Source organism: Artemia franciscana, chromosome 6, assembly GCF_032884065.1.
Source record: "Artemia franciscana chromosome 6, ASM3288406v1, whole genome shotgun sequence".
Taxonomy (NCBI): domain Eukaryota; kingdom Metazoa; phylum Arthropoda; class Branchiopoda; order Anostraca; family Artemiidae; genus Artemia; species Artemia franciscana.
The window spans coordinates 35019147-35038985 of record NC_088868.1 but is presented as its reverse complement, the minus strand read 5'-3'; the positions used below and the strand labels follow the sequence as shown (position 1 = coordinate 35038985).

The 19839-nt window shown below is 34.8% G+C and overlaps 1 protein-coding gene and 1 long non-coding RNA gene across 2 annotated transcripts in view; both read left to right on the top strand.

The window, feature by feature from the left end:
- The window catches only part of LOC136028353 (microtubule-actin cross-linking factor 1-like), a gene marked incomplete in the record, with an annotated part of 451602 nt that extends 432084 nt beyond the window's left edge, over positions 1-19518 (top strand). The window contains 7 exon segments of the mRNA XM_065706142.1: positions 3471-3732; positions 6417-6627; positions 8495-8560; positions 10470-10538; positions 13302-13373; positions 16650-16709; positions 18745-19518. Of these exon segments, the coding sequence (XP_065562214.1) occupies positions 3471-3732; positions 6417-6627; positions 8495-8560; positions 10470-10538; positions 13302-13373; positions 16650-16709; positions 18745-18892 (888 nt within the window).
- On the top strand, positions 13383-16628 carry LOC136028355 (uncharacterized). Its single transcript, XR_010617814.1, has 2 exons — positions 13383-13879; positions 14267-16628. It is a non-coding gene; the product is annotated as an uncharacterized LOC136028355 (long non-coding RNA).
- Positions 19519-19839: the final 321 nt, after the last annotated feature.

Below are 19839 nucleotides of genomic sequence, written 5' to 3'. Positions count from 1 at the left end.
TTTTATCACTTTGACCAATTTCTTTTTTTTGCATATACACAAAGCAATAATAAAAATAGAAATACAATTATTCATTATAAAGTGTAAATAAAAGTTAGGCCTAGAATTCGTTTGGATCAACGAGAAGGACCTGATATCGTCATAATTTGGCTCTCTTATTGTTAATTTTAATGTCATCTGCTGTTCCAAGTTCAATAGTTTGTTTCTGTATGATGCAATTGTGCATCCCCACCAAACTCTGGTGCAACATGTACCCAACTCAGGGGTGGATCGAGAGCAAAATCTTGGAGAGAGGAATTTGACAAGAGCTGATAAGCAAAATCTTGGGAGGGGGCATTGTGATAAGGGCTCTAATAAGTGACCAAATTAAAAAAATATATTTTAAAAACAAGTGAAAAACAGAAAAAAATATTTTATCTGCCAGAATAAATCATGGAAGGCCCCCCCTTGCCCCCTGGATCCGCCAGTGACCCCACTAAACTCTTATCGTATTCTCAGGAGTGCGCGTACTACACCCTTAGAAACACTGGCCTGAATCCTTGAGTGATGTAATGATAGGTGGACAGAAGGTGTAAATAAGGGGGGAAGGCAGTGTGGTGTTTGTCAGTCTCGGACTTCGGAGAATATTCCAGAATTTGACTTATTCTCATACTTTTGGTTCGTGAGTTTTTTGTTGTTTTTTTTTAGTAATGAGAAAACTCGCTGTAAAACTAAGCGGAGTCTTTTTTCGTAATAAATAAACCCTTTATTTTTTTCTTTTTGTTCAGGAATCATTCTGGAAATTTTGTATACTATTCTCACATTCCTAAGTTTCTGAGTGTCCTCGCCCCGCGTAGTGTGGTGAAATTAAGTGAAGGTGTGTACTTCGTAGAAACTATGACTTTATGGAACTCAAAAGGGTGGACAAATTCTGGAAAATATTCGGATTCTTGAAAATTCCTTGGAACTATTGGCTTTCCTTTATGTTCCAGGAGTTTTTGTGTAAAAAACAAAATAATTCCCATAATTTTGGAAAAATCAGAGAATGTTGGCAAAATATTTTAAAGTGAATTTTGATGTTTTAACTTAATTTACGAACGGTTATATAGCTTCATTTGCGTGCATAAAACTTTATTGGCGAGTTGATTTGCGATTAAAATGCATATAATAAGAATAGACTTTTAGATTGAGATTATATTTAATTGATGTTTTGTTTTTACTTTACTTATTCTTATTTAGTTTTAATTGACAAAGCTTTAGAAAAAAAAGGTATTGAGATTCAACTGTCTTTCTTCTGGCATTTGGGGCTTCCAAGTTTGTATCTAGGAATTTTTTCGGAGAAGGTTTAAAAAAAGTTATTTTTCGGGGGTGGGGGTTCTATGCAAAAAAGCCTCAAAAACGCAAAAAATTGTCTATATTCATTTTTGTTACATTTTTACGAATCCGAAAAAAATTTCGGGGGGTTCAATTCCTAAGTCTCCCCCTGGATACGTCCTTAGTAGCTTTTATGTTTTTCTCGCAAGAATTAAAGCTCATTTATGAAAACAATAAAATTTAACAAGAAAAGATCAGCATTAAAGCTTATTTTAGAATCCTACATAGAAATATTATCAAACTATTTTTCCGGCTGTGATGGAAAAAAATTTAATATTTTTTTCGAAAAAACTTTCTTCTTCGTCGTTCGAACAAACGGGTTGTCTGAACAAAGCACTCTACTGATGATATATCATATTCATCATCTACTGATCATCATCTATCATATTCATCATATAGTTTAATTCATCATCTACTGATGAATTAAACTACCTAATCACTAAAAAAAAGTTCAAATATAGGCTAAAAACTCGACAAGATAATAATTAGTAACAAAACACCTTTTTTGTATCTCATATATGCATTCAATATTGACAATTCGACGAATTTCAATATTATAAATATGTAAATATATGTATTATATGTGAATATACAAATATTTTTATAACATTTAAATATGAAAACTCGTTATGTATATAATAGCCTAGTAATTCATTGCCTCTCTCTCACTCTCTTTTTTCTCTCTATTTCTATCTGTTTATGTTTAAAGAGTCAAACATTACTCTTTATCTTGTGACAATGGCTAAGTTGTACTTAGCCACTATATAAAACAGCCAAACGAATTGAGATTCTAAGAAAAAAATGTTTGTAAAACGAACATACAAGAGGGTAGTTATGTATTTTTTATCCCTCAACAGATAATATAATGTGATTGTCTTTTTCAAAACTTCTAAGTGACTGCTTTAGATCTATCAACGCCAATTTAATTTTTAAATAAATTTAAATATTAATTTTGCATCAGAATGATAATATAAAACCTATTTGTAGAAAATTAGCTTCACTAGCTTTTAGTACCCTACACTGATAGCTCTTAAGGTGTGTCTGCAAAAAAAGTAGTTACTTATTTATTATTACCACAACACAGTAGGCTTTCGCTCGACGTGGAATGTAACAAGAAAATAAAAAGGGAGCCTAAGCAACTGCCGTCCCTGTTAAAAAAGAAGTAGGGCAAGAAAGTTAAATGGGAGCAGGAATAGAAGACAAAGCGTTGAATGATTGCAAAATGAACATCCAAGGAAGGGTATATATGAACGGTGGACAATTATATTGGATCTATTTAATAGAGGCTTAGCTTCACTATTTTTAGCCGCTTACGCAAATATCTTCTAAGATCTTTCTGCTAAAAAGGAAGTATGAGAAAATGATATCGAAGTCTAAGTAAAAAAAAAAAAAGAAAAAAACGTTTACACAGATATATATGTTTTAAAAGAATATGTTTTGCGATTGTTGGTGCTAATCAAGATTTTCCCTGGGCGCAAGATACCAGAACTGCTATTGAAGATGATATTGTAAGTTTTGACCCGTACCAATACCAACGATTAAAAAGGGAAGCCTATAGTGTTTCTGATAAATTTTAAGTCTATGCTCTATTTGCAGTCTTTGGTATGTTATCTTTCTGCTCTCCAAAAATTAATTTATCGTCGAACGACAACATTTTTGCTCCCATTCCATAGTTAAGAGTTAGCTCTATCCATCTACCAAACTGTATTTTTGAAACTTGGTCTTCACTTTTTTTTAAATTGAAAATACGCTGAATATTAGTTGAAAAAGGACAGGTTTTCTATTTTGGACAGATTTAATGCACAAATACCAATATATAGGCAAATAATAATATTTTTGGTACAAATATTAAAACATTTAAATACATATAAAACATTTTTGTAGAAGCTTAGCTCCACTAGTTTTTAGCCACTTACGCAAATATCTTCTAAGATCTTCCTGCTAAAAAGGAAGTATGTGAGAAAATGATATAGAAGTCTAAGTAAAAAAAGGAAAAAAAACGTTTGCAGAGATATTTTATAGATATAGGTACTGTATATATAGATAAAAACATACATGTTTTAAAAGAATATATTATGCGATTGTCTTGTTCAAAACTAATAAGTAAATGCTTTTAGATCAAAGAAGTAACTCCCAGATCATTCCCAATGCAACAGAGGGCAGGAAGATCATCATTCTCAGCTGCTAGGACACCAGACAGCAGCACTAGTGACGAGGGAGCATTCCGTTTACATTCCTCAGCCAGGAAAGGTTCTGCTCCAGTTCGCTCCCAAGTTAATGGCAGCCAATCGTCAAGTCGACCTGCCAGTAGGAATGAATCACGACAAAATTCGAGGCCACCTAGTCGACAAAATTCGAATCTCTCATTGGATAGTACAGGTACGATTTTTATTAAACAGTTAGCCTTTCTAAGTGGAAAAAGGACTATCCGATTGGGCGGCTGCTATGTATCCCCTAGTTATTTATCCCCTATCTATCCCCTAGGCTGCTATCTATCCCCTTAGGACGCCTAGAAGCAGATAGCTGCTGGGACACCAGACAGCAGCAATAACTGGATAGTACAGTTGGCCTTTCTAAGTGGAAAAAGGACTATCCGATTGGGCGGCTGCTATGTATCCCCTAGTTATCTATCCCCTAGGCTGCTATCTATCCCCTTAGGACGCCTAGAAGCAGATAGCTGCTGGGACACCAGACAGCAGCAATAACTGGATAGTACAGTTGGCCTTTCTAAGTGGAAAAAGGACTATCCGATTGGGCGGCTGCTATGTATCCCCTAGTTATCTATCCCCTATCTATCCCTAGGCTGCTATCCATCCCCTTAGGACGCCTAGAAGCAGATAGCTGCTGGGACACCAGACAGCAGCAATAACTGGATAGTACAGTTGGCCTTTCTAAGTGGAAAAAGGACTCCGATTGGGCGGCTGCTATGTATCCCCTAGATATCTATCCCCTAGGCTGTTATCTAGACTGCTATCTATCCCCTTAGGACGCCTAGAAGCAGATAGCTGCTGGGACACCAGACAGCAGCAATAACTGGATAGTACAGTTGGCCTTTCTAAGTGGAAAAAGGACTGTCCGATTGGGCGGCTGCTATGTATCCCCTAGTTATCTATCCCCTATCTATCCCCTAGGCTGCTATCTATCCCCTTAGGACGCCTAGAAGCAGATAGCTGCTAGGACACCTGACAGCAGCAATAACTGGATAGTACAGTTGGCCTTTCTAAGTGGAAAAAGGACTATCCGATTGGGCGGCTGCTATGTATCCCCTAGTTATCTATCCCCTAGGCTGCTATCTATCCCCTTAGGACGCCTAGAAGCAGATAGCTGCTAGGACACCAGACAGCAGCAATAACTGGATAGTACAGTTGGCCTTTCTAAGTGAAAAAAGGACTATCCGATTGGGCGGCTGCTATGTAACCCCTAGTTATCTATCCCCTATTTATTCCCTAGGCTGCTATCTATCCCCTTAGGACGCCTAGAAGCAGATAGCTGCTGGGACACCAGATAGCAGCAATAACTGGATAGTACAGTTGGCCTTTCTAAGTGGAAAAAGGACTATCCGATTGGGCGGCTGCTATGTATCCTCTAGTTATCTATCCCCTATCTATCCCCTAGGCTGCTATCTAGGCTGCTATCTTTCCCCTTAGGACGCCTAGAAGCAGATAGCTGCTAGGACACCAGACAGCAGCAATAACTGGATAGTACAGTTGGCCTTTCTAAGTGAAAAAAGGACTATCCGATTGGGCGGCTGCTATCTATCCCCTTAGGACGCCTAGAAGCAGATAGCTGCTGGGACACCAGATAGCAGCAATAACTGGATAGTACAGTTGGCCTTTCTAAGTGGAAAAAGGACTATCCGATTGGGCGGCTGCTATGTATCCCCTAGTTATCTATCCCCTATCTATCCCCTAGGCTGCTATCTAGGCTGCTATCTTTCCCCTTAGGACGCCTAGAAGCAGATAGCGGCTAGGACACCAGACAGCAGCAATAACTGGATAGTACAGTTGGCCTTTCTAAGTGAAAAAAGGACTATCCGATTGGGCGGCTGCTATGTATCCCCTAGTTATCTATCCCCTATCTATCCCCTAGGCTGCTATCTATCCCCTTAGGACGCCTAGAAGCAGATAGCTGCTGGGACACCAGACAGCAGCAATAACTGGATAGTACAGTTGGCCTTTCTAAGTGAAAATATGGTTGCACTACATCAAGTTAATACGCAAAAATTTGACTGTTTATTCCCATTTTAACACAAATTTTTCACATTTTAAAGTTTTGAAGTCTCGCATTGGGTAGTGTAGGTATATTCCTGTCGTAAAGTTTATTATTACGAACTGAATTATTACGAAACATTCGAGAGAAGTCAGTGATAAAAGCGATACTAAACAGACATCGTTCTCTGTTAAGTTTTTTTTGTGCTCTTTTTTAAGCTATTTTTTGCTAACATTTTTGAAGAGGTTGACTTCGTTATACATAATTTCTTTTTTTCTGTTGTCATTTAAGTTCGCCATATTTTTCAATTGTCAGCGAAAGGAAGAGATTTGTGCAATTAAAAATTTAATTCAAAAAGTAAATTTTAGAAAACTCGCAGGATCACGCTAAAAGTGTCACGACATTTTAAAGTATAAATTGTCAAAAAGGGAAAATTGTCAAAGTTTTGAATCTCAAATGGCCTGAGAGGTTTTCTCGGAGCTTTAAGATTGCTTCATAAGCTTTACATAAGAGCTATAAAAGCCTTTTTTTACCGACTTAAAGCTTTTATTAGGTAAAGTGGCTGACGGAAACATGTGCCATAGAATCAATGAAAGAAGGACCAACTACTTAAAAATTCTTTCCTTGTTGAATAATAACGATAGAATAGAAAGATAAATTATCTTATTTTTAGTGTTCAGCTTATATTAGTGTATAAGTGTATTAGTGTATTAGTTTATAGTGTATTATTTTATAGTGTTCAGTTAAATTAGCTTATTTTAATGTTCAGGTCAAACAAGTGCTCACATGACTCACTTTAAGGGCGAAAACGCAAAAAGAAGCGTTTTAAACATAAGCGTTTTTTATTCTTGCAGATGACTCAGTTTCAAGAGCGTCAGGACTGCGTCGTACTCCAAGCTTCCAAAGGGGTGGCCGCTCTTCAAGCTCACAAGCTCGACAGGCTACATCCACCCCAATTTCATACAACTCACTGCCAAGAAGAAGCACGACGAATAGAACTAGGAACACCAGCGGATCTAGCTCTGGAACACCTGCTGTAACTCCAGTGGGGACACCTAGCTCAAGGTAAGTGCAGACGGGTTATTTTGATTCGCCACTTTCGTCGGGGGCAATTTTTGCGATTGAATTGTACCCTGCTTTTAAGAATTAGCAGATGACGATAATTAAAAGAAAGTGAATCCTTCTGTAAATAAAGATGACACTGACATATCTTCTTTCCAGTGCCGATGTGGATCTGAATTCTTCTCAAATTTGAAATAGTTGACCCATAGAATCGTGCTAAGTGCTAAAATTAATGTCTTAGCTTGCTTTTTTCCTAGCCAATCGGAGTCGAGAATTTAACCTACATGAGATCAGCATTCCTCCTTATCGCTTTGGGTGAGCTACCTCCTTAGTATAGTCAGTATTGCAAAATTTATGAAATGAAGTTGTGTTTACGGGGAATAATAATCAGAAAATTAATTTCTTTGTCACAATAAAGACCATTTTTTGAAGTTTTGTTTTAAATCACCACTTAATTGAGGTGACTATTAAATCAAATAAACGAATGAAATATTATGAACGCCTACTGTAGCATAAATTTGCGTCCCTGATTCTATGAAAGAACCCCTAACCACTCAGTTAGGGTAGTTGCAGCCTTACCGCAATCAGTTGAAACTATAATCGCCAGAGAAGAGATATCTCTTTTTCAAAATCGAAGTGCACCAAGAAATTTGAACCACAGATATCTATCTCTATTGAAGAGTAAGGTGCAGTGGCAGTGAAGTATTCATACTACTGTGTTAGGGATACCACACAACCACATTCTAGGGTAGAGGTATTGATGTACTCTAGTGAAGAGTAACTTTCTAGAACATGGACAGCCCTCTGTTCTACCATTTTGCTATGATCTCTAGAAAGTGATTGACGTGTACAATTCGGAGTCGTTACCCCAAACTCGTTTGATGTCTCATTTTATATTATTTGAGGAGAGCCTCGTCACCGTTTGACAATGGCAATGTTACCACAAGATAACGTTATTTCCTCTCCCCTTAAATGTGTTAACGTGAAATCTGTTTTCTGGTTGTATTTAGCTGCTTTCCAATTACGTTGGCAATTTTACATTTTAAATGTCTAAATTAAGTCGTTTCAAGCATAGCCTTTCCAGCTAAAACAAGTCGTTTTACTCTAGGCTAATGTAAAAGTCCATAAAATCCCCGCAATTATCATCTAAAATCAGCACAATTATCATAAGCAAACTAATCGATAATTTAAAATGCAGAATGGAGATTTGAGCTCTTGTCAATCGTTCAAGGTTTTCTTAGAAAAGATTATTAACTTATTTTAAAAATTTAGTGATTAATTATCCAGGAATTCCTTTCTGGTGTTACTATGTCTTTCTATAACATAATATAAACTATTAGCGTTTCTGTATACCGTAACATACTATTATTTAATGTAAAATTCTATATAGAGCTCTAGAGTCTACTTGCCAGTGTCTACGCTACGGACGAATTTTTTTTCGTAATGCTACATACGGTGGTGCAACCTTCATATTCGGAAGCTTTTATCAACGAAAAAAAAAAATACCCTAAAACAAACAAATAAAGAAAAGTGCAACAGACTATGCAAAATAAAAACAAAGAGAAATATAAAGAAAAAATAAATCTAAACAAAGTCCAAATTCCAAACAAGAAAAAAAATAAGTAACATTGGATTTAGTTTATAAATGTATAGTTTTTTTTTCATTGCAAAACTGCTTTAATCATGTAATAAAAAAGGTGATGGCTAAATTGTGTGTCTAATCTAATATTGTGTGACAGTTTTCAGACTTTGGGGGAAAGGTGATGATTCTTAGATAATTTTTTGGTAGCGTCCTTATTCATAATATCATAGTTCTGTATTTAAAAAAGGTGATGGTTAAATTGTGTGACTAATCCTCTTATTAACTTAGGTCACGGTTATACAAGACAGCCTCAGCCTCAAACATTCCTACACTAACTGGACACACTCCAAATAGGTAAAGACATTCAATGATTACCTACTTGCACCACTTTCATCACTCTCACTTTTCACAATCTGTATTACTGACTTATTGACAATGTTGGTGCATCAATGGCTTTGTACGGAGAGAGTCACCCCGTCTCCTTGTGAGATCTATAAACCCTGTTTCCTGTATTGATTAATTTGGCCTATAAGTTTGCCAAAAACCCAAGGTGGATTAAAAGGTCTTAGAGTATCCCCCCTTTTTTTAGTACTGATAGTTATTCTGTAAAATACTTATTTTAAAAATAATATAATAATATTTGGAAACCGCTGAATATAACAAGAGTATGATGAAAGAGTAGAAAATTTGAGAACGAAATGCAACAAAAAGAAAATAAACTTAAGAAAAGCAGCAATTAAAACATAGTAACTTATCATTAAAAGAAAACAAACGGAAACATTGAGGAATAAAGTAAGAAATGTTTCCTTTGCTTTACTTGCTTTTTGGGCCAAAACCTTGTTGCACCACGGAGTCAAATATCTGTCACTTCCTTTCATCTTTCATCTGTACTTAGATTTATCATAATTATCATTTATCAGTACATCCATCAAACATTTTACATTTATCTACATTAACAGTCATTACATTTTATTAAATTGATTTACGTTAACATGCATTTATCATAATGCTCACAATTATTTATATGCTTTCATAGCCAAGGATGCTAATTCGCAAAAACGTAGGAGATGTAAGGGTATTTTTTCAAAATCTAGTTGGTGTTTTCTTCTTGGATCTAGTCAGCGTTGTCAGTCAGCTTTTTCAGTTTTATATAAGGTTTGATGGTGACATGTAAGGTTAGGCTACTAAGCCATTTCTGAGATATATAACCTAGTTTAACCTAACTTTAACTTTTACCATCAAAGCTTCCATAAGGCTGAAAAATCTGATTTGCAAAACTTATTGAATTCAAGTAGAGAAAAAGAAATTTTGGGTGTTCACCGGTGAATGTCGACATTAATCAGATTTCAGACATTCACAGGCCCATATATATAAATATATATATATATATATATATATATATATATATATATATATATATATATATATATATATATATATATATATATATACATATATATATATATATATATATATATATATATATATATATATATACATATATATAGCGTCATGATCCTCTAAGATTCTAGTAGAAATAGTAGATAAGACTCTTGGCACATAATCCTAGTGCCTTAAGAGTGGTTTAAAACTTATAAAATTAATATTATGAACTAAAATTTTCAATATGTTTAAAGTAAAAAACTCTCCTTGCGTAGCCCTCTTATGCTTTTCAAGGCTCTCCCTAATGTATCTCAATATAAACCGATATAGTAACAGATACGTCGTTTCATGCAAGATAAGGAAATGAAACGAGTCTTGAAATCTGTTCAGTGCTAACTGGATATTAGAAAATGAATGATCAAGTTTCATTTATCCTTTTGTATATTAGATATGTTTCTAATCCAATGGTTTCCAAAACCATCATAGACTTTCATAAGCGGTTCAAATAATCCCAGAATTTTATAAAATACTCTTGAGCTGTTATAATAATAAGGAATTAGTTCTATTAAATTAAAATGAATAAAAACTATAAAACTGATTAAGGTATAGTTAATCTATACCTTATAAATAGGTAAATTATGCCATCCATAGGTAAATTTATGCTGACTAGACAACGCTTTAAATTAAGCTGACTGACAACGCTGACTAGATCCAAGAAGAAAACACCAACTAGATTTTGAAAAAATACCCTTACATCTTAACTTAACCTACTGTAGAACATTAAACGTATGTTTATGTATAGCTATTAGTTGACACATAGGGGAACCACAGTACCCCCTTTAGTAAACATTATTTTGTCATTCTAACATTTTTCATGTAGGTCTCGCATTCCTGTTTTTATTGGGACTTCTCGAAATCCTCAGCCTATAAGTGAAGTTGCCATCCATAGGTAAATTTATGCTGAAAGCTATAATCCTGACCTGCTGCCAATACCCTTTAGAAATCCCTTTAGAATCTTTTTATACCTTCTTCCCGTTCGCTGCATGAAATCATGGGGCCGCCAGGGTGGGATTATTGTTTCCCCCGGAAACAAAAGACTTTTAGAAAATGTATCAAGAAGAAAATAAGAAACATTCTCAGTTAAAGTACCAAGGACGTCAAAACATAAACACTTTTTGCCTCCCCTTAGGTCTATCTTATAGACCAACTTAGGTCTTATAGATAGACCTTAGATCTATCTTATAGACCAATTTAAGTCTTATTGATATACCTTAGGTCTATCTTATAGACTAATTTAGGTCTATTCATAACTGAAGATAGTGATTTTCTAAAATTTTGGCTGTTCCAAATTATGAAGTTTGTAAGGTAGTACCACACTGTTGCCTGACGGTTACCATGCTGAACCGTGATTAAAAATAAGTAAAACTAATTAGTTAAATTTGGCGGAAATTTAAACTTTGACAATCTGTTGCCTCCCAAACACAACTACACCCTCAAAGGAAAGCTGCATCTTTTTATGCTCTTTAATTCTTTATTATCTTTAATTTATCGTTTGTGTTTGTTTTTTTTGCCTACTACTGTCCTTTCCTTTTAAAATTGAATTACCGAATTCACCTAATTCGGCAAGATATATATCTGTTACTTTCCACTTAACTAATTCAAACATCAGATTTAAATGTCATTGTCCCTGGTACTTCAAAATCCTGGTAAAACAACTCCTGGTTGTACTAGCCCCGCCCCTTTGTGAAAGCTATAGTTGGTGCTCATGTCTTGAAGTATCGTCATATTTAACCTCTCATAAGCCGCTATTTGTTATGATGGCACGTAGAACCTAGAACTAAAAACAGGATGCTGGATTAAAACGCATACATCATGACGAGTGTCAATATTTAAGAATGCCTTCCCTAATTGCAATTTAAAGGGGTAATATTTAAAACGATTCTGGTGATTTTATGCTATAAAACATGTGCCTCAACCCCTTATTTTTGATGATTGTGAAGCTATTTCTCTTATTATAAGTATAAACTCTCTTTTATTCCTTAAAAAATAAATAAAAAAGCAGTTGATATGCGGTCTTACCATCCAAAGCCGAAACGAAATTTGTTGCTTGATTCCCCTTTTTTTGTTTTGGTTGTTCAATTTACACCTTTTTTTTTTTTTTTTTTAGTTCAAATTTTCGTGCTAAGCTTTATTGCTAAAATATTTGTTCGGCTGATGCCTGTCTTTGTATTTTGCTTTTGTTTCTTTTTTTTATGAATAGGGCCTGAATTATTACCCTTTTAGACTTTGAGACTCGTTCCTTTTACTTTTTTTCAGTTTTTGTTTGGAAATTAATATTTTGTTGCATTAGTGTACGATTCTTAAGATCTTCTTTCTTTGTATTCTTTATTATTCACTCTTTATTAAAAAATGTAAATTGAATTGACTTTCTCAAATGTTCGCTTGTGATTATCCCATTTATAGCCAAAAGGGAAGGAGTAATAAAAGAATAACTGCACCAAAGAATAAGGAATAAAAGAAAAAGTTTAAGGTTTATAACAAGGTTGACGATAGAGAACAATTTCATTTACACTTGTTCTGTTTATTTTCCTGTAATCTTTTCTATAAATTAACGTTATAGCCCCCCTCCGTAACGGAATATTTTTCTTATAAGCTTTACTGAGTGCATACGGAAGATGAAGCTTTGTCTGGAGAGTTTCATAATATTGACCAGTTTCCAGTTTTCTCCAAAACTCGTATTTACAAGTCCCGTCCCCCCCCCCCACAATGGCGTCAATTCACGAGAGTTTATAGGGAGGCAAAATCTATTTTTCAAAATTGAGGATGGGAGGCAAGTTTGTCATCCTTTCAATGAAAATACAAAACAGAAGATATTTTCCAATAGAAATACCCTCCGAATAGATATATTTCAAAATATAGGGGAAGGAGGGACTGGGTAAATGCCCTCTTTTGTCTCCCTCCAATTACCCCTACCCCCGCACCCCTCTTGAATCTTTTTTTGTAAAATTTTTGAATATATTCTACGTATTAGTCAACTCTTGGAAATATCTGCAGCACAATCACTCGCTCAGTTTTTCCAAAACAGTTGTTACCTAATAATCTTGCTTTTTTTCTTTATCCATTTATGTCTCTTACTTCATTTGCAGGGAGTTTTTAACGGAGGGAACAAATTTTCCTAGGGGCTTCTAAAGCGTGAATCCTTAAGTCTAGGAGGGGAGGCAAGTTTGTCATCTTTTCACTGAAAATACGAAAAAAAAACATTTTCCAATATAAATACCCTCCGAATGGATCAGTTTTTTATTCTGTTATTCTTGGTTTTTCGTTCTCATTTGAATATATAATATATTTTGTATCATCATATGACTGTAAATGTCAATTGACTCATCATCTTCCTATAGGTCATCTTCCTATAAACTCCCACTTTTTCACCCTTTTCCAAATAGGTAGGTATATATTGCCTTTGATCTCATGAGTTTTCTAATTAGTTTTTTTTTCTAAAATCTCATTCCTTTTTTTCAGAAATTTTTTTATGTCATTTGTGTGTCAACAAATCTGTAAACCTAACTTTTAGTTGGTATAAGGCCTATGTTCTCTTTAATACTGTTCATTTTTATATTGGTTTCTTTTCTATATCTTTCGGTGGCAGATAACTGTATTTTTAACTTACTTTTTATATCTATGTGTGGTTTAACAAACTAATTTTCATGTCTAGAAATCGAGCTGTTTCTCATGCTGGCCTTCAAAATCGACCGCCCTTCTTACTAGCAACTAACTTAACACACAGGTAATCATTGTTGCTTGCTTCGGTTTCATAGCTGTAGACCAGTGGTGCCAATTGAGGAGACCCCTCCCCTTTTAAATCCTGGAAAATACCTGTTTTTGGTATTTCCATTGAACAATACTTTTTTCAGTTTTGGAACGTATTCCCCCCCCCCCACCCTCTCTAAATTTTCAAGAATTGGCACTACTAATTTATATTCAGTTAGAGTTTTGAGTATTAATGTGAACCAAGTCTGGAAACTAAACAAACCAGAGGGCAACTTGTAATGACGCTTTTAGTCCTTTTATGAGTAGCCCTTTCTAGTCTGTGTTTTAGTTTGCCTTCAGTCTACGTCATCCCTCTTATGCCCACCCCTTCCCGCTCGCATATAGTTTTTTAGAATAAAGGTGGACATGCTTTACATTATATAAAACGGAATCATGCGAGAATATATACGTGCTTGTTTTAATGTAATATGGACGTAACGTAGCTGGTAGGCAACAAAACTAAATATGAAACAATTTATCCAGGTAATGGATAATGGGGTCATGTTATATCCAAAGGCATAGTTATTGGGCCTTTCAACTATGGGAGCAAAATGGCTATCTCAAAATTTTTGATCAGACGACTTTGGGAAAAAAGAAGCGGAAGACGGGGCTAGGTTGCCCTCCAATTCTTTTTGTCCGTTTAAAAAGCCACTAGAACTTTTAATTTCGTTTCAAATCAGTAGTCTTACGATATTCTAGGACCACTGGATCGATATGGTCACCCCTGGAAAAAAACGTAAAACACGCCTCCGTGATCTTTCTTCTGGCAAAAAATACAAAATTCCACATTTTAGCAGAAAGGAGAAATCCCAGCTACGGACGTAACGTAGCTGGTAGGCAACAAAACTAAATATGAAACAGTTTATCCAGATAATTTCATGATAAAGTTTAAAGCTGATCCTTTGCTATTATATTATTATTCGCTTGTTTATTTTGTTACTCACTTATTTACTTAATACTGTTATTTATGTTTCTTGTTTTTAGTTTTTATGATATTAATGATAATGTTTGATAGCTTGAACGTCTATAAAGTATCAAATCTGATTTGAAAGTAATTTTTAGTTCCTAGTTGTAAGTGCATGATGTTTCGCTCTTTTAGTCACCACCACATTACCTAACTCACCAAAAAAGGAAAAACGACAAATTTACCAACGAAACTACTGGTAAATTTTACAAATTCAGTCATTAAAACTAGAAAAAGTTAATTTCGATAAGCTATTGAAGTTTAAAGCATTTGTCTTTACTTTTATATTATCATTTATTTATTTGGTTATTTACTTACTAATTATTTTTTTTATTCATAGTATTTATTCATTACTTATTAGTATAATTTCATTATATTATTGTTAGACATCATGGACCTATATAAAGTATCTCATTCAATTTGAAAGCAGTTTGTAGTTTCAAATTACACGTAAATGTCAAATAACTCTTCGAGTTTCTAAGTTTAAAAAAAGATGAAAAAACAAATTAAGCTTCACCTATCAAATTTTCTTCTTTTCTATACCGACAAATTGACCATAATTTAAAAAGTTACCAGTTATAGCTTATTCTGTATACAATGTATTTCCATTGAGGGCTCCTGTTAACTAAGACAAAAGTTTTAACCATCGTGATGTTTTTACCTCCGAGGAAATTGTCGCAAAGCAGATGGTCTCAATGAACGACCCATCAGTAAATGTCGCAAGAAACTGTTAATAATTTTCCGTATTGATGGGGTTAACCACTAAAAGAAAGAAGGAACCGTCATATGAAAGTTCTTAAGCCAGACATGACAATAAAAACTACTGGCCGTCGTCTCGTTTGAAGTTTTCTTTTTGCAGAGTTTTATCTCTCTTGGTTGTTTATAGGAACTGTCATTAATTTTCCATATAGATTGATGTGGTTAACACCAAACACAACGAATAGGGCCTGTGCTATTTGCTTTTTCTTGGTCCTTTTTCATTTTGGGATGAACTAACCTATTTTCTAGCTTACGCTTACCTTCTATTTGAGGTAATATTGTTATATCCCCCTGAAAAGTTTGAAATTTAATAATAAAAAAAAATGGTCTTCCAGTGGGGTATAGGGGATATCTGGACCGATATCATATTATACAGCATCCCCATGCCACACCATAAAACACCTTCTCCCCAGGCGCGTAAATAATTTTTTAGACCACACGCTAGGCATGTACCCACAGATTTTGTTTAGGGGAGGTGGGTCAGCAATAAAAAAGATTTTTTTTGGGGGGGGGACTTATAAAAAGTAAACTTTATTTCATGATTTAAATAAGCGATACCCAGAAATTTCAGAAAACTTAGGATTTCTTAGGGTGGTTGCTCTCTTCCCCCCTCCTCCTCACTTGATTGCATCCCTAGGTTGGTGATAATTTAACATATCAGTGTGGTTAATGTTTAGACACTAGTAATAGCGCTTGTGGTATTTGTTTTCCTTGGTGCTTTTTGTTCATGGACAAACTAACCTAATTTATTTGGTAAGTGGCTATCTAGTAACATTAAACCTGGCGTAATTTTTTGCTTTGTTTGGTTTCACATTCATGCCTGATAACTAATGTACAAGTTAAAATTATGGAAAACAACGAGTCTGGCGTTTTACCGGAGAAGTAGAGACCGGAAGCCACAAACTTCCCCCTAACTTAGATTATAACAAAAGTAAAGTAGCGTATAAGGTCGCATCCTTAACCTTTTTATTCGTTGCTTAACTTTTTATGTTACAAATTTCTTTGCCCTATAACTTCCCATCTCACAACCTTACGTTAATACGTATGATATTTTTGTTTACTTTTAAGTAGCCACAGAAGATAAGTTGCGTTTTGTGTTTCGATGTTAGCGCTGGAAACAATACTGACAAAAACAGAGATTACTGGCCTATATTTCATTGTTGAAAAATTCTTTAGTTCCATTGGTTTATTTCACTGACGTCTTTTCGTAAGCCGTTCTTTGTTTCTAAAGAGACAACTAGCTCCCCTCTCCCATTTAAACATGTTTTGTTTTAAAGCCATATTGAGTAAAGAACTTGTGTTAAATAAATTTTCTTTCCCACAATGAATGTGTGTCATCCAAATCCTGATTGGTCCAAATCCTGACCAACAAAATCTTTCCGTTTTCTTTTGTAGCTAAACCTTGCACCCTAGAAATACGAAACAACTGTAGCCTAACCTTGAAACCAAGGGCATGTGTTTACTCCTTAGTTATTAACAGGTGTTGGTTCTAGTTGTGTGGTATTTAGACTTTTTTTTCTAACTTTACAGGCAACGAGTAACATCCTCTTCTTCAAATATACCAGTGCTACTCTCGACTACCCCTGTAAGGTAATGGTATTGTGGCTTTTTTATATGTTTAACCTTTGCATTGCTAAATTTAGGAACTATTCATGATAAGATCCACCTGTTTGGCTACTTCTGACTAATTCAGATAGAAAATGCCCAAATTCCTGTTTCTTCTATACAGCTGAGTACAAAGCTCTCTAATTGGCTGGCTAAGTTCTCTAATTGGCTGGCTAAGTTCTAATAACCCCCTTTACGTTATAGGTCTTGTTCCTTCTTGACTATGCATATTAATTGTACTATGACTTTTAGGGACTTTTCTAGTCTACTTTAGGCTTTCTCACAATTGAATCCAGCTACTGCCAAGATTTAGCTAAAGCCGGACCCGTTCGTATCAAGATTTACTTGATTGCGGAGCTCTGACTAGCACAGCTAGAAAATTTCTCTATGATTGCATGTTCTGACTAGCACAGCTAGAAAATTTCTCTATGATTGCATGTTCGTTTCTATCTTTTTTTATATGGCTGAGGTTTAATCATGAAGCTACTGAAAAATAGACCTCTAAGTTCTCTGAAGATTGACCGTCTTTAGCTAAATTTCAAAAAATTCAAATAAATAAATTACTTTCTATGAGCAAGTATTGCAGAAAACTGCGGTTTTTAGGTATACGGATTTTTTTTCGAAACTAAAATACATCGAAATTTTTAAGTCGAGTTTTGGGTGGTTAGGTCTCTAACGCTATTAATGTACCTCTTGAACAAATATAGCTTCCAAATGATAGTCTATCATACAAGTTCCTTTATTCTTGGAACTTGTATTTTTTTTTTCATAGCATCTAAGGTCTTTTATCTTTTTTTATCAAAAATTATGCAGCGGACACCTAGAAAACATTCTAGGTGTTTTCCAGAGACAAAACAGGTTCTTGAAATCAAATTTCAAATAAGAATTGCCAACGCTTTGAAATAAACTGTCCCAGTTTTCTGACTAAGGTTGTACCGTAAAATACCTGAGTCAGAAAGGAGCAAATTAAACCAAAATGTACTGAAAATTGTGCATTCTACCAAATATCAGTAGACCAGCATTTTTATGATCTAGAACACGTGATTCTCGACATGAGGTGCAGGCCCCACTCTTGGGGCTTGACAGTATTTTGGTGGGTCATGGACAGGGCGTGTACCCTTTGGCTGGCTATACTTTAAAGCCTTAGTTCTGGGAAAACATTTTTCATTTGAATGACGTCACATTCAAATGCCTTTAAAAAGCAAAAAAGATGCATGATTATATATATATATATATAATCACCGACAATAAACATTGCACTGAAATTATGCACAGCATAAAAGGTATTGTATTCTGACGGTACTTTTCATTACTATAGTATAAAATATGCCTAGAAGACAACCCGAAAAAGATACCAAGTCAATGGCCTTTTTAGGTTCCTTCGGGTGAATACAAGTAAAATTTTGGACAAGAAAATTTAACTATCTCAAAGGGGGCATCAGGATTTTAGAAATGCCTAGGTGGGGCACTGCCCAAAAAACCGCTAGATTATCAATGGAACAGATTTGTCAGAAAAAGCCCTTTTGTTATTTTGGTTAGTTTACTTTAGATAGTTTCCTATGTATTTTTCTTGTTACTCTATTTGAGCTCTTTATTTTGTTCTACACCTACCTTAAGCTTAAAAATTCTTTTAATAAATGAAGTAAATATGTATTTATTTTTGGCAGATGTAACGGCAAAATTTTAAATTGGAATTTTAAATAAAATTTTAAATAGTATCCATTCTCTATTTGAATTTTTTCCATGCGAGTCTGGCACCTATGTTTGAATTTATCTCGGAATCCTAATCTTTCGAGCCTGGTTTAGACTTTTTGGCCACAAATTCGAAAACAGGCATATTAAATGTATAATATAAGAAATTATATTTTGAGTAAGTTTTTGGTGGAGGATGCAGGGACTCGAAACCCCTTCTGCCTGTTTACATGCCTTATGATAATGCTTAGAATAGTTGTCAGAAACTTGTAGAACCGCTAATTACTTTAAAATTGAATTGATTTTTAACCAGCTTTTTCTCCCTTAGGAATAGACCCTCTGCGTCAACAGTAAGTGCCAGTTCCACGCCAGCGAGTGCCTCCCGCTCGGCTCAAAAGCTATCAATGGAAACACCAAGCTCAGATCGAAAAGCAAGCGGATTGCGAAAACCATCGAATTACACACCGAGAAAGTGATGAATTAGCGTAAAATTGAGCTGAAATGGCCATGGTATGAACTTGGCTTAATGCGCATATCTTAGTGTGAAAGGCATTTTGCTGAATGTACCTCAACGTATATAACGGTGCTGAATGTGTCAACTAGATTTGTAATCAAAATTATGTAAATAGCGTAGTTTGCTCACAGAACGCATTCCTTGAATTAAAAAAATAGTCCCCCTTAAAACTTTGTAATTTAATACTTATGTAAATTAGCTACCAATTAATTTTTAAATAATCTAACTGGTATAAATTATTTTGTTAACAGTATTGTGTACCCATATGTATTTGGGTTATATGATTCGCGATGTTTTGCTGAAAAACGTAACCATGTAGCTGTTTTTTAGGTCCGTCCAGGATTTAGTGTATGTGCAATGTTAAAATCATCACTTAAAGAGGTGCTTCTTTTGTTTAATTTTTAACCCTACTACTTTCGCTGCAATTTACAAATGGGGGTAATTTTTTTAAAGACATCTTTGCAAATTGTTAGCAAAAGTGATTGTGATCTAACTTTAGGCTTCTTCCTTGTTAGCCAAAAAATTTAATTTTGCGTAATCGCCTAACTTTTTTGTTTTTCTTTTGTTTCAGTAAACAAATAACAGTTATTGTTGATTTTTTGTGTTTTTTATGAATCCGTTTAGAATGGTCTTGTTTACAGTTTGGCAGCACTAATTCTAAAACTTTACGGTTTACGGCTTGACTCATGAATTCAGACGGTTTTTACGGTTTCTGGTTTATGGTTTGGTTGTGGAAACAAGAGTTTTGCGTTTTGTTGTTTGTGGTCTAGCTGAGATAATTCAATAGGCTTTACGGTGTAGCTGTGGCAATTCAAGAATTTCTTTTGGTTTATGGTTTGGCTGCAGCAGTTTAAATGGTTCCCGGTTTACGGTTAGGCTAATTCAAAGGTTCCACAGTTTGGCAGTGGT